This window comes from Protopterus annectens, chromosome 17.part0, assembly GCF_019279795.1.
Source record: "Protopterus annectens isolate FY-2018-M chromosome 17.part0, PAN1.0, whole genome shotgun sequence".
Classification (NCBI taxonomy): Eukaryota; Metazoa; Chordata; order Ceratodontiformes; family Protopteridae; genus Protopterus; species Protopterus annectens.
Genome location: NC_056751.1, coordinates 498,890,785 through 498,906,195, shown reverse-complemented (window position 1 = coordinate 498,906,195; position 15,411 = coordinate 498,890,785). Strand labels below are relative to the sequence as shown.

At 32.2% G+C, this 15,411-nt stretch overlaps 1 protein-coding gene across 1 annotated transcript in view; it reads left to right on the top strand.

Annotated features, from left to right (window-relative positions):
* The window catches only part of SHANK1 (SH3 and multiple ankyrin repeat domains 1), a 3,668,399-nt gene that overhangs the window by 1,407,539 nt on the left and 2,245,449 nt on the right, over positions 1–15,411 (top strand). The window contains exon 9 of the mRNA XM_044059396.1: positions 13,669–13,735. Within this exon, the coding sequence (XP_043915331.1) occupies positions 13,669–13,735 (67 nt within the window). The remainder of the gene's footprint in view (positions 1–13,668; positions 13,736–15,411) is intronic.

Here is a 15,411-nt window from a genome sequence, read left to right as displayed (position 1 = left end):
TGAAGAAGAGTCAGGGTTAAGTGATAGTGATGATATTAAATGAAATATAGTTAGAAAAGAAATTCTGATGGCAAAAGGGTAGGCAGAATGAAAAGGATGAAGACATATTACTTACCTGTTAAGTTTTATCATTAAATGTGAATAATTTTAAGAAGTTACGAGAAGATTAGTGATTTCGGAGTGGTGTAAAAAGTTTGATAGTGATGTTATTATACTAGAAGACATTAGACTTTTGTCAGAATTAAAAATATATCAAACAGAAGTGTCATGGGGTAAAAATACTATATGGAATTTTGGAAAAGAGACTGAGGAATGATTATACTATATAAAGATACAATCAAATTGCTAGCTGTTGCAATTGTTACAACAGGTGCAATTACTGTTATAGACATAAAATCTATAGAACATATTATTGGAATTATTGCAAAATATGCATATGCAATAAAAAGGAGAGAGAGAAGAGATGTTTAGAATGATAATCCAATATGCAGCAGTTAATATGGAGATAACTGCAGCAGAGGATTTTATTTGTAATTTAAGACAACAAAACAAGAGGGAAAATTAGTAAAAGAAATTATAAATTACCTAAAAATAAACATTTCAAATCTAGAGACTTGCACCTATGTTAGAGGAGAAAAAACAAGAATAGAAGTTGACTATTTTTTAATGTCAGAAAGTTTACTAATAGTTAAACAAGGATTTTCAGATCATAGGGCAATTTGGATTATAATAAAACAAAATGTTGATTATATAGCAATAGGGATATATATAAATATAATAAATTAAGTGAAATGGGGTGTTACAGGAGAAAGAAGGTATGAGATTATAGCAAGATCATGTAGAGATGACAGAATTGTATAAAGGTTGGTCAGAATGGTGGTTACATTTCAGACTGAAATATAAAAAGTGTTATATGACATGGGAGAAAGTGGAAATATGGGAAAATAAAGTATAAGAATTTAAGCAGACATGATTGATTGTTTAGACAAGAATGCTGCTAATTTCTTTAAGAGACAGAAACTATATGGGTTGAAAAAGAAAAAAAATAGAACATTTTCTGAATAAACAAAGATATTATTGAAAGAAAAAAATAAGAAAAGGTGCCATATTTTAGTAAAATAATTAAAGAGAATAATAGTATAATGACAGAAATAAAAATTTTCCTCAGGTAAAATGCATAACACACAGGAGGAGCTTATGAGTATAGTAAAAGAAAATATTAGGGCACTATTTAAAGAGCAGAGAACTAAGACATGGACAAAATGGAAAGTGTATGCTTTTTCTGACATGGACACTAAGGACTTGGAAAAAGAAATACAAATAGAAGAACTAGAGCACATGCTAAATATTGAAATTAGATTCAGCTATGGGTCCAGATGGAATAGAATATAGAATGTGTAAAAAAAATGACTTTAGAACAACAAAAAAAGGTTTATAAAGGTAGTAAATGAATGATTGAATAAAGGTTTATGTAGATGTTTCATTAGGTTTAGATGGAAAAAAGGAGAGAAGGGAGAAATACAAAATTGAAGACCACTTTTATTAAATAACATGGATTATAAGTTGTTTATGAAAATTTACAAAGGACGACGGAAGAAAAAGTACATAATGTTATAAATGTACATGTGTTTGGTATAAAAGGTAAAAGGGTACAAGATGTATTATTAATTAGGGAATTAGTAGAAGATATAGGGTCTGTATTACATAGTTGAAGCTTTACGTAATTGAATACCTAAAGCTCGACACCAAAAACAGCGAAAGCTTTAAATGTCGAACAGCCACTTCTGGAAATTATTTCGTAGGGAAATAATTCACTTGGCTGAAAAAAAATTATTTTCAAACTCTAATCGAGTTGGGGCCTTCACACCCCACAGCTCCCCATGTGGGGGGGCTGTGCCCCCCACACCCCCATTAACTAAATATACCAACTCCAAGATCACTCTACAGTGGAGAAAAGGGCAGATTCCCGATCATGGCCAAGCAAATTCTTTCCCTACGAAAGTATTAGCAGAAGTGGCTTTTCAATATTTACAGCTTTCACTGTTTAGTTGTCAACCTTTAGGCAATCAATTACCTAAAGTTTTGATTACCTAATATAGACCCGAAGATATAATGGGTAGAAATGTTTTGGCAAAAGTTATGATGAGATGTAAGCAAAGCTTTTGATTCCATTCATCATTCAGTATTTTGGAATATATTTGATGTATATAATATAAGCAAAGGGATTAAAAATTTATTTCAGCATATAATTATAATATAGTGAAGATTATGATAAATGGATGGGTGACTGAAGTTATACAGTTAGAGAAGGATATTAGACAAGGTTGTCCATTAAATGGTACATTATTTCTGTTAGTAATGAATGTAATGTCTACATATATGAATAAGGAGATGAATGTTATAACTTGTACTTCTAAAGAAGGGATAAAAATGCCTATTTGTTAAATTGCATAGATGATATTTAAAAAAAATACAGCAAGTATTGATGTAGTGATAAAACAAATGCAAGAGATTATTCAGGTAATAGATTTTGTATTAAGGAATACATTTGAGGTTTATAACTTGAGGTGAGGATTGGTGGAATTAAAATTAATATGATAGAAATTAAATTTATTGGCATTCATTTTGGAAAACAAGAAATTATTGAAATTAACTCAAAGAGAAAACAGAGGAAATGAAATAAATATGTGTGTTCTTTAAGTCTTTTGGATTTTAATTTTATAAAAAGATATTCTTTATTTAAATTTTGTTATTTAGAATTGCTTATTTGGCTGGTATTTTCAGTATTCCTTTGAAAATAGAAAAAAAGCAATATATAATAATTTCCTTTTTTTGGGAAATCAACATTGAACCCGGTTAAGAGAAAAGTTTTATTTGTGAAAAAAGATAAAGGAAGATGAGGTTAATTAACACTATAGCTACTTTGAACTTATATAAAGTAATGAAATGTTTAAGTGACAATAAGGTTTCCTTATTAACAAAAATATAAAGTATGAAGTATAAACCAGGATGATTATTATTTTTCAGTTCAAAAAACAGAATAATGTATTGTAATAAAAAAGTGGAAAATTATCAAGATAAGATAATGTTGAGGAAAATGAATGGGAATGAAATTGAAAATGAAAGAAAAGAGTGATATAGTAAAATTATGGAAAAATATTACAAAATATATCCATGGAAAGATTTAAGTATAGAAAAAAAAAGAATGCTATAACTGAAAAAATTGTAAAATGTAAGGGAATTAGAGATTGTCGTGATTTTTATGGACATTGGCTACGGTAATGGTAAATATGCTTTTTAAAAGTAGAAAAGATAGCGTTTGCATTGTGGTGATTTGGAATTTAGTGCACAATTTTTAGAATGTAAAAGAGTCAAAATGTTATGGAAGAAGATTCAAGATAAGTATGTGGAGGATTTAAATATGTAAGTATTTTAAATATGGATATGATTGAATTAGGGTTTTATAAAAACAAAAACAAAAAGGTTGAAAAAATTATAAAAAATGTTTACTATATTATGGCAAATTTGGAATTAGAGCATGAAAGAATTTCTATTTAATGGGATTTTGCAATGATATTAAAAAAAGATGAGGTTTTTATTGTGAAAATTGGAGTGATGGTAAAACAGTAACAGTTTAGACTTTTTTGTTTGTATGTACTGGATGAAAGAACTGAAGAAGGAAAGATGTGGACTTGGGGTTTAGAAATATTGTATACAGTATAAATAATATAAACAATGCATATATATATATATATATATATATATATATATATATATATATATATATAAAATATATGTGTGTGTGTTTGTATATATATATATATATATATAATATATGTGTGTGTGTTTGTGTATATATATATATATATATATATGTATGTATTTGTATATATATATATATATATATATATATGTGTGTGTGTGTATATATATATATATATATATATATATGTGTGTGTGTGTGTGTGTGTGTGTGTGTGTATGCCCCCTGCTTGTATGTTGTGTAGGTGTCTGTGTAGGGAGGTGTATGTTTGTGTCTGTGTGTGTGGGTATGTTTAGTATAGAAATCACAGTTTTAATTTTTGTGCTTATGGGGTTTCAACCTTATGGATTTTCGGCTTCATGGTCTCAAGATACTGAAATTCAAAATTTCAGTATTTTGAGATTATGAAGTTAATATATATATATATATATATATATATATATATATATACACATATATATAAAATATAAAATAGAATGTACATGATTCTGATTGTTGTAAATAATTATGATTGTCGTTTTAATAAAATGACCCCTAATCTTATAGGTTCATAGGTTCATACTAGGCTATCTGCCCTGGGGCAATTATAAGCCTAGCCCGATTCTGTATGGCTTACGCCACCCCTTGATTTGAGTATACTGTGCCCTTTTTAAGGTTTAGTTTACTTTGCCTCTGTCTAATAGTGACACAGGAGTAATCCCTGGGACAAACCTACAATCCCCCATCCACCTATCGAGATTCTTCTTGAAGAGATTCAGTGAGGTGCTGTGCCTCACATGAACTGGAATTCTATTCCAGAGCGAAGGGAGCCTCTGGGTTATGAACCTGTCCCTCCAGCAAGTTCTATTTATTTCTGTGCTGAGGTTCAAGTCCCTCAAGCGTGTGGCTCTAAGGGATTTAGATTTACTGAGGTGGAGCATGTCCATTAATTCTGGATTTGACATCGCTTTGTATGTCAGGCATAGATCGCCTTGAAGTAGGCGGTTTGCAACTGAGTAGAGCTGGAGTTTTTTTAACCGAGCAGCATATGGCATCTGTTTGAGACCCTTGATTCTCTTGGTGAGATACTTTTGGGGTCTTTCTAATTGCTGCAGGTGTCGGGTAAGGTACATCCCAAAAGGGGCATTGTATTCTATGATGGGCCTGATGATGAATGAATAAAGAGGCACGATTACCTCTCTTGATCTAGATGTGAAACCCTTCGTGATGAGGTGGGCTATGTAGAAGGTCTTTCTAACCACTATGGCAATGTGGTTTTCAAAGGAGAGATTGCTATCAACTTGGGTCCCCAGGTCCCTAATAACTTTCTTTGTACTTAATGGGTTTTCTCCTATGTGGTAATTTGTGGGCACATTGTTTTTCCAAAGGGTATGACTATACATTTTTTGGCATTTAGCTTTAAACCATGGCGCTGGCACCAGTTATCTGTCTCTGTGAGACCTTTTTGAAGGATGTTTGTGTCAGCTGGAGAGTTGATTATGGCACCCAGTTTGCAGTCGTCTGCGAACTTGGTGAGCCATAGTCCTCCCACATTTGCCTGTACCTCGGAAAAGTATATACCGAACAAGGGTGGTCCCAGGACAGAACCCTGTGGGATGCCGCTTGTGACCGGTTTCAAGTCTGAAATGACTCCAACAACTCTCACTCTGTGGGTTCTGTCTTTGAGCCAGTTTGCGACCCATCTTGTGACATAGGGGTTCATATTTAAGCTGGATAGCTTATCTATGATGCCAGAGTGGGGTATTGTGTCAAATGCCTTTGCAAGGTCCAGATAGGCTGTGTGGACTACCTTCCCTTCATCTATGGCTTTGGTGACTGTTTCGAAGAAGTCAACCTAGGTTCAAAAGGCAGGATCTGCCCTTGACAAAGCCGAACTGGGTAGGATCTAGTGTCTGTAGGTCCCCAATGTCTTTGTTTATGAGCTCCATGATGATCCTCTCCATAGCCTTGCAGACTAAGCTAGTCAGGCTTATGGGGTGATAGTTTCCAGGGTCCATAGAGGCTCCACCTTTGTGGAGTGGGACCACTGTTGCTGTATGCCATTCTGTGGGCACATATCCTGTAGTGAGGCTGAGATTGTATAGCTGTTTTATTTGAGGGATTAGTTCCTCTTGGAGTTCATGTAGGACGCAACCTGGGTTGCCATCTGGTCCCATGGAAGCAGTGTTTTTTGCTTGGAGGTGACACTTCCTCCTTCTGGTCTGAGTGCATAGGCGGCTATTTTTTATGGATAAGGAGAACATGATGGTGGATTAAAGGTGAGGGCAGTGAAGCCTTTAGAAGAAAGTTTGTAATCACAGGTTTTGATCTGTGATATGGAGGAGAGGAAGGAGAAAACACACCAAATGGTGAAGATACAGAAGGAATTGCAAATGAAGGGGTTCAGGCCTTCACAGGATATGGAAAGAATATTTCAATTAAAGCCTTTCAAGGGTGAGGTCAAATCACAATCAGAGTATATTATTACAATCTTCCAATCAGGAGGGCTGTGTGATGTTTATTTAAAAGATTTAATCAAGCAGTGTGAACCAGAAAGTGAAAAAGCAGTGTCATTGGGTGAAATAATGGAAAGGATACAAGATGAGGAAGTTGAAGAAGTAGGAAAACAACAGAAGAAATCATATGTGCAAACTGTAAAAGAGGGCAAAAAAAGAGAAGAGAAGTAAACCAAATTGAAAAGCAAGTATCGTATAAATATTAAGATGGAAAGGATGCTGGACAGATATGAAATATGGACCAATGATTTTGCACCCCTGAGTATCACTCCCAGAGAGGTATGAGCATTTATTCACATTAATAGAGACTTATTCTGGGACTTTTTTTTTAATCAGGACAGTATATGGAAACAGTTTTAAACAATGTGACATAAAAATATGACAATTTATATATTGTGCAAGTATTTAATCGAGAGGTGAAAAAGAAAATATATATCCAGTTTTGTACTGAGGTAGAACTGGAGACTTTAAGAGACTATTTCAAGACTGTGGGCAAGGATTACAAAGATTTATGACAACAGAGGTTTATCGATTGGAGGATGGGAATGTAACGTTGTTTACATATGCAAAATAAAAACATAATACCAGTATGATTGCATCCACATTAATTATAGTGGACCCACCCAGTATGATTAATGTGGATGGAAATAGAGTTTGTGAAATATTGGAACAACCAAAGACATATTTCTTTTTTGGTAAGAATGACAATTTAGTTAGTAACTGTGATAAAAGAAAGTGTTTTATTTGTGGAAAAAACTGGTAAGGAAGCAAAAAGATGTGAACAAAAATGTATAAAATATGATGAAATAGGGCATTCGTGGATGGATTGTGGTGTATATGGGAATGAAACTGGCAAAGTAAGGGGACCAAGAAAAATAATATGTTTGAGAGGGGTCTATATCACATTATCGAAATTCTAAAATATCGAACACCATAAGCTCGGCCTCTGAATCTCGAAATGTGATATACTCGAATGCTCAGAACAGTGAATTTTTTCCAAGGGAAAAAATTAGCTGTTCTGAGAATACACACACACACAGCACAAGCACACCAAAATACATAATCTACACATACTTCACAGAACCCTACACTAAACCATACATACACTACTAGCTATACACTTACTATAACCCAACCTTAACCCTAAGGTCCCTAACTAATGCACACTCACTTTACCCGCTCCCTAACCCTAAAGTCCCTAACTATCGAACCCTAAGGTCCCTAACTATCGCACACTCACCTTACCCACTCCCTAACCCTAAAGTCCCTAACTATCGCACACTCACCTTACCAGCTCCCCATCCCTAAGTTCCCTATCACACACTCACCTTACTTCAGTCCGTTCGCGCACTTACCTTAACCTGGTCTGTCACCTTTGCACCACAGTCAAGGAAATAGCAAAGCCGCAGAAATGGCCCACCAAATACTTTCCCTAGGAAAATATTTGGTGTTCTGCATCTTCGTTATTTCAAGCGTTTGCTGAATAGGGAGTCGATATTATAACATTAGAAGTTTTAAGACTTCGATTTTATAATATAGATCCGTTTGAGAGTATAACATAGAGGAAGCAAGAGGAAATGAAAAAGGAAGATATAACAGAAGAGGTCAAAGAGTCAAGAAGGAATGAGGGATACAAAATGATGGACAAAGAAAAGGTGGATGAAGTAAGTAATTCTAGTAAAAAGGGGAATGATAAGTGGGTAATGAATAAATGTAAAAATAATTCTATCAGGAAAAAAGTTAAAGATAAAACATATATATTTAAAATGTAGGTTTGGGAGAGAATAAAAAGGAAAAGGATGAGGATATTAAATACATTTTCACAGACTGAAAATCTTAACCTTAAATGTGAATAGTATAAAGAATGTAAAGAGAAGGTTAGGTGTGTTAGAATTGTGTGGTTGCTGGATATGGATATTGGAATTTTAACAGAAGGAGAGAGAGACAAGTAAATGAATTATGGGAGGACAAAGTTATATGGAATATAGGAAAATAAAAGTGTTCAGGAATAACAATTTCAAGTAAAGAAGATATAAAAAATTTGGATTATACTCTGATGATATTAGGGAAATTGCATTATTAGATGTAAGATGGAAGAATAATGTATACACAGTTGCTGAAATATATGCATATGTTTTACAGCAGCAAAGGAAGGTAATGTTTATGAAAATTCTTAATTATGTTAGTGTTAATATCCAAATAATATTAGTGGGAGATTTTAATTGTGATTTCAGACAAAGGAGAAAAGTAAAGGCAGATGACAAGGTAATCAAAAACATGGTAGAGCCAGCAAACAGTGAACAGTAATCCGTTTATTGATGGAGGATGGAGAAAAACAAACAGGTTTCAGCCTTCAGGCCTTCCTCAGTGTCTGCATTTGTTACAAAATGTGACAACCTTATATATATAGCAAGTGGTCAACTTGAATAGAAGGTGCAACTTGAGAACATAAATTGATTATTTCTTGATTTCTGATCTGAGAGTTTAAAAATTTTATATAAAGGGATAAAAATAACAGGGTTTTTAGATCATGCAGTGATTTGGATAGAGATACAAGAAAAGGACACTTGAAATAGGTAGTGGCATTAAGGTAATAAATGAAAAGCAATTAAATGGACAAGTGAGAGAAACAGTTATACAATTATGATTAGATCATATAAATATGAAAATGTGTTATAAAGATTGGTCAAGCTTCTGAATAAGTTTGAAAGAAAACTGCAAAAAAGCGGTGTTAGATTGGCAAAAGGTTAAAAGAGCACAAGAAAAATGCAAGTATATAAGTTATAAAACATTTAAATGTATAATAAGTAATTGAAAAAGTTTTGTAGAAAAAGAAAAAAGCTATATGAAATTAATAAAAAAATAGAAACATGATTTTTAAACAAAGCTATTTTTTACAAGGAAGGAATGAAGAAGTGGCACCTTACATAAACTGGTAAAAGAAAACAGCAGATTAATACGAGAGTTAAAAATAAGAAGAAAATAATTTTAATACACAAAAATTATATATTCAATGAATGAACATATTACAAAAACATTTTCTGACTATAAAACCATAGGAGGACATAAATGGCAATGAGGAAACTAAATGAAGACAAGTCAGTAGAAAGAAAGGATATCTAAGGAAGAAATAGAAAATGTTTTGAAGACAGTGAATCTGTAATCAGCTACAGGACTGGATGCAACTAATATTTAATGTATAAAGATATGTTTGATTGGCAAAAAAATATATATGTTACAGAGGTTTTAAATGTTAGAGAAAGGGGTTGAAGATGAAAGCATAAATATGGGTGTGATGAAATTTATATCCAAAAAGGGAGAGAAAACAGATATAAAAATTGGAGACTGATAGTCTTAAATAATGTGGATTATAAGATATTTATTGAAATAATAGGGAAATGGATAAAATGTAAAGTAAATAAGTTATTGAATCAGGCAATATTTGAGATAAAAAGAAAAGAAAGTCAAGACGTTTTGATGATAATAAAGGAAGTAGTAGATGATGTGATAAACAGGAATTCAGAACTAAATATTTTGACAGGAGATGTGAGTAAAGCCTTTGATAACATGCAACATGAAGTGTTATGGGAGATTTTAAAATAATATAAGTAAGAAAATAATTAACATTTTTGTTTTGGTGTATAGTAAGAATAAAGTGAGATTAGTTATTAACTGTTAGTTAAGTGAGGAGATAGAAATAGAGTGGTATAAGGCATGGATGCTCAGCAGGCAGTATCTTAGCATTAATTATAAATGCAGATGCTACTGAAATAAATGCAACGTTGAGGCTAATGAACATTATGCAGCAGAAGGAATTCAGATTACAGTAATGGTTTCTTTTGTGATGATATAGTGTTAATTACAAAAAAATAAATGGATGAAAACTATTAGGAAGCTCATTTGAGAGTTAAAAGTGATCGGTTCAAGTATTAAGGAAAAGGTAAAGGATTAAGATTAGCAGGGTTCAGTTTAAAAGAGCAGACATAGAAATCACAGTGATAAAATTTGGTAATGAACAAGAGAGATTAATACAGTGGAAAATATGATTTATAAAAAAAGACATGTGTGTTTTGGAGAATGTATAAATTAATGTTCAAGAAAAAAAGTATGTTTAATTAACTCAGTCATATTAGGTAAAAAACGTACATTTGGCAAGTGAGTTTATAGTACCTGTAGAATATGAGAAACAATTACCGTCTGTGCTGTTTTCATTTATATGTGGATCAAGATTAGATCCAGTTAAAAAGAACACTTTATATTACAACTCAGGGAAGAGGACTGGGGTTAATTAACCCTATAGTGCACAGATCATCATTGAATTTATTTAAAGTGTTGACTTGGTTAAAGGGAAAAAGAAGTAAGTTGATAACAAGGATAATGAAAGAGAAGTATAAAAAATGTTTGGAGAAGCTTAAACATTTAAAAAGGGGGAAGGGATATTTAAGTGTGGGAATGAAAATATGGATCTATGTTTGGCCATCAAGTGGCACATTCATCAAATAGCCATTCACTGGACGCAAACCTTCAAACCCGGCTTTTCTTATGAAGGCACATCATCGTAAAAAAATACATTGAATGGCCATAGTTGGCCCATAGAAAGTAAACAGTATGGATGTACTTGTAGAGGTAGTGATAAGTAAACTTTCCCTCATGAATGTAATGACTTTTGTAGAGATTAAAACTAATATGCCATTTAAAAGAGAGGGTGTGTAATTATTATAGGAAACTGAAACAACATAACATGTTGTTTTAAGTTGTACTAGAGTAAAAATCTATAGAAAAAATATGTAAAAATAACATATTGAAAGGTTTTAAAAATGTTGAAGACTAACATATGAATATTTTAGACTATGGGCATTATGATAATGATAAACCAAAGTGAACCCAAGAATGTCATTGAAGTATCATGGGGGTGTATGGGAGAAAATATGGGAAGACTAGACAGTGGAAGTTGTAGAAGGAGATAAAGAAAAATATAAAGAAAACTTATGTTGAGGCAGTGAACAGTAAATTGAAAGAGAGGATAGATTAACTGGAGAGTTTAAACAGAAGGAAATTGGTGGTGAGGCTGCAAAGTAAATGTGTAGTAGCACTGAGCAGGTGCAAGGTATTAAACAATGTTGTTTTACCTCTGGTCATTACAATTCAAGAGGTATGGGCATTTATTTTTACAAACAGATAAACTTTTTGAGGCATTATTTTTGAGACTTTACAAGGTAAGGAAAACTTTAGTGAATCTGAAAAACAGAAAAATGAAAATCCATGGAATGACTATGTTATAAAGACTGCATTTAGAGAGATTAAGAAAAAAATACATATACAATTTTGAACTGAGATGGAAAGAGAGATTTTAAAAAGACATTTGAAATACATTTGTAAAGAAGTGTGGGGCATTGTTAATAATTATGATGACAGGGGTTTATGGACTGGGATGGAGCAGCAATGTCATTTTGAAAATGGAAAATTATAAGATTTTACTTGTACCAAGAGTTGTAAATGTTGAAGGAACCAACATTTCCTAAAGAACTGGGACACATAAGAACATGATTTTTATGTGGAAAAAAAGTGTTTTGTGAATAATTGTGAAAAAAGAAGGTGTTATGTTTGTGGAAAGAAGAGACATGAGACACAAAAATTGAGTTGGAATGTTACAAATGTAAACAGAAAGGGCATTTAGCAATAGATTTATAGTATTAAAAGATGAAAAAAATTGAGGAAAGAAAAGAGGCAGGAAAACAGGGATAAGATGCAACAAAAAGAAGAAATAAAAATGACAAAAGAGAAAAGTTCATGAGAGAGATCCCGAAAGAAATGTAGAAGAACATTCAGAATTTAGTGATGAACAAGATATAAATTGGACTTTGGGTAAAAAGAAAATTTATATAGGTAAACGATTTAAAGATAAAAAAGGAAAGTGTAAACATATAAATGCAAATGATAGAAAGAAAATGAATGGATAGAAAGGAGAAAGGGAATGGAAAAATAATACTTGACAAATTAAAAGAATGAATAACTTAAAAGTATTATCAATAAATATGGCTAGGCTTATAAATATAACAAGGAGAATAGGAATGATAGAATGGTAAAAAAATTGTAATATAGACTTAATTGCATTAAAATATAGAAGGTTTATAAGAAAATAAAAAAATATTATGTACAGAAAACTTATGGAATGGGCACATAATATGAAATTTATGAAATGAACATTGTTCTGGAATTGCAGTTTTGTACAGGAGAACAGTTAAGATATTAGATTAGTAAGAAAGGGTAGATTGTCCTGGATATTAAATGGCAGGAAAAAATATGTAGAAAAATGTTTGCTTACTTAGTGGTGAAAGAAAGAATTTAATTCTGCAAATATTAGATTATGATATAGTGAACAGGAACTTAATGACAGGAGACATTTAGATTGTAATTTAAGAAAAAAAGTGTATTTGTTGCATTCAGTGGTTCTAGGAAAATTGGCTTATTTAATGCTGGCATATTTAATATATCAGTAATATATGAGAATTAAGTAATAAATATTACATTTTGTTTTATATGGGGATCTAGAGGAACCCTGTAAAGAGAGGAATTTTGTATGGAGGAACATTAGAAGACAGCCTGGGGTTAATTAACCTTGTTGTATATGTGCATCTTTACATTGATATGAAGCTCTCAAGTGGAAAAGAGATAATAATGAGAATTTAATAACTAAATTATTAAAATGTAGATAAAATAAAGGGTGTGATATGGTGAAAAGGTACAAAAGAGAAAGAGAGTGGAAAATGAAGAGATAATGGTTTACCAAAAAAAATTATAACATGGAAAATAAATATAAAGGAGTTGTTAAAAGACATAAAAATGGTAGGAAAAATATAATGGGGGATGTTTCTATATATATCCATGGAAAGAATTAGTAGAAATTAAAGTAAAAGGTAGAAATGAGAGATGTAAAATATTGCTGAATGTCATGATTTTCTATGGAGACGTTATAAAGAAATTGCCATTAAAAGCTAATATGCATTTAAAAACGAAATGAAAGCATATGTAATAATTTTGAGTAAGAAGAAGCTGTAGAACATGTTTTTGAAATGTAAATGAATTGTAAAGTTACAGAAAAAAATAGGTGATGCAAATTAGGTCATCTTGACTGTTTACAACAGTTTAAAAAAATGGATTTATGTGATATTTCAGTATATGTAGATTTTCTAGTTTGCTAACATTTCTTCCTGAAATTGCATTGTTGTTCTCTATAAATATATTAGCTTTTCCAACTCATTTAAATAATGAAATGTAAAAAGTGAAGCATTTGTGTTTGTTAAATGAAATAATTTATTAAGAATAATGGCTTTTGTCCAACATTGAAATCTTCCATTTATTGTCTTCTTATAGAGAATCATTTCCTCCTACTTTTCTCTTTCCTAATAGGTGGCAATTATTGCAGGAAATTTTGAAATGGGAGAACTCATAAAGAACCACAGAGATTCTGATGTAGGTGAGTAAACATTTGAGACATATGTCTGTTATTAATATTGAATTACTGATATGTTTGTTGTCTAGAAATCTTTTGAAGCAAAACTTGCAGTGAGTATTTCCTTAAATGTTTGTATTTTCTACTACTTTTCCCTTTGTATCCACATCTGAACTCCCTAGACACATCTTTATTGTATGGAGTGCTTAGCAGCCAATAGAAACGGCTACTTAAATCCTAATTTAACTTTTATTTAGACATCCGATGCTAATAAAACAGTCCTTGTATAGGATATAAAACTATTGCCATTGAGACAAAGAGGCCTTCACATCTCCTTTCGAGGATTATTGCACTGTAAGAAAGCCTATGCTTCACCTTGGAACTGTAGCCTTTTAATTAAAACCTTTCTTTGCCACTTATACTGAATTTTGGGATACTAAACCCTGTTACAAGCTCATCTCAGATTCTTGGCATGACAAATGATTCCCTTATCTTCTGTTCTTATACTGTGGGCACAGCAGATCTCTGGTCTTTCACATACAAATATTGCCAAAATGGACAATGGCTCATTACAGCATACATGGGAGCTTTAAAGTTATGCAGACTACTAGAGAGGCATTTATAGGACATCACATTGTGTGTGAACTATGTAGGACACCATTTAGTAAAGGCAGACTCTAATATAGCTTTCCACAAAGTAGCATTCCATGAATTGTGAATCTGTGCTCAAGGTATTAAAAATAGAAATAGACACTAATACTCACCACCTACAGATTTCCTAGTGTAGCCAATAAAGTAATTCATTATTTTATTATCAGTCATTCATTAGCCACAGAAATTGTATAAAAGATGTTGGTCTCATTATCTTTCATGGTCAAATAAAACCATGTACACTGGCATCAGACACCATTCTGTTAATTTCTGCAATGAAAAATAGCTACTACAGATACATTTATGTCTATTAATCAGCATTTATATCTTGGAAAACCACTTTTTTAGACTTTGGGATGAAGTTATCTTTGACATCACTACAAATATTTGAGCTAATCCATGAACTTAAGTGCATAGCATTGCACTGTTATGTCTTCTCTCTACAAGTATGGAAGGATCCATAAGTTCCCAACTTATCCACTCTCTTGGCTTACAAATCTAGACCATTTTCAGCATCACTTCTAAAAAGGTTTGATGCAAGCAATACCCCATTATCATGACAGAATACATATGTTAGAATCCTAACTTAGAAGTAATGATCTCTGCATCATAAGTAGTTGATACAGTAAATCATCAACCTTCTCCTGAGTTGGTTAATGTCTATGGGCTTATCTATCATTTGCCCTAACATAGTTTGTCATGTCTGGTGTCTCCCTCGTTTTAAATTTTTATGAATGATACCACCCTAAGTTTGTGGGACAGCTACCTTAATTTGTATGCCAAGTATTCCATTTTCCAACATTGAAGTATGATTACCTGACTCTAGACTGGTTAAATTCTAATAAGCATGCTGGTTAGCAACCCTAAGAACAGTAAAGCTGACATATCAGGGATTAAAACTTGCATGGCTAAAGCTCAGCAGTCTGCTTTGTGATCCAAATTACTTATGTGTTAAAACTACTCTGCATGTCAAAATCTACTTTGTTACCCAGAATCCCAATCTGATCCAGCCCAGCCTTTACACTACAATTGACCATCATTATATTCCA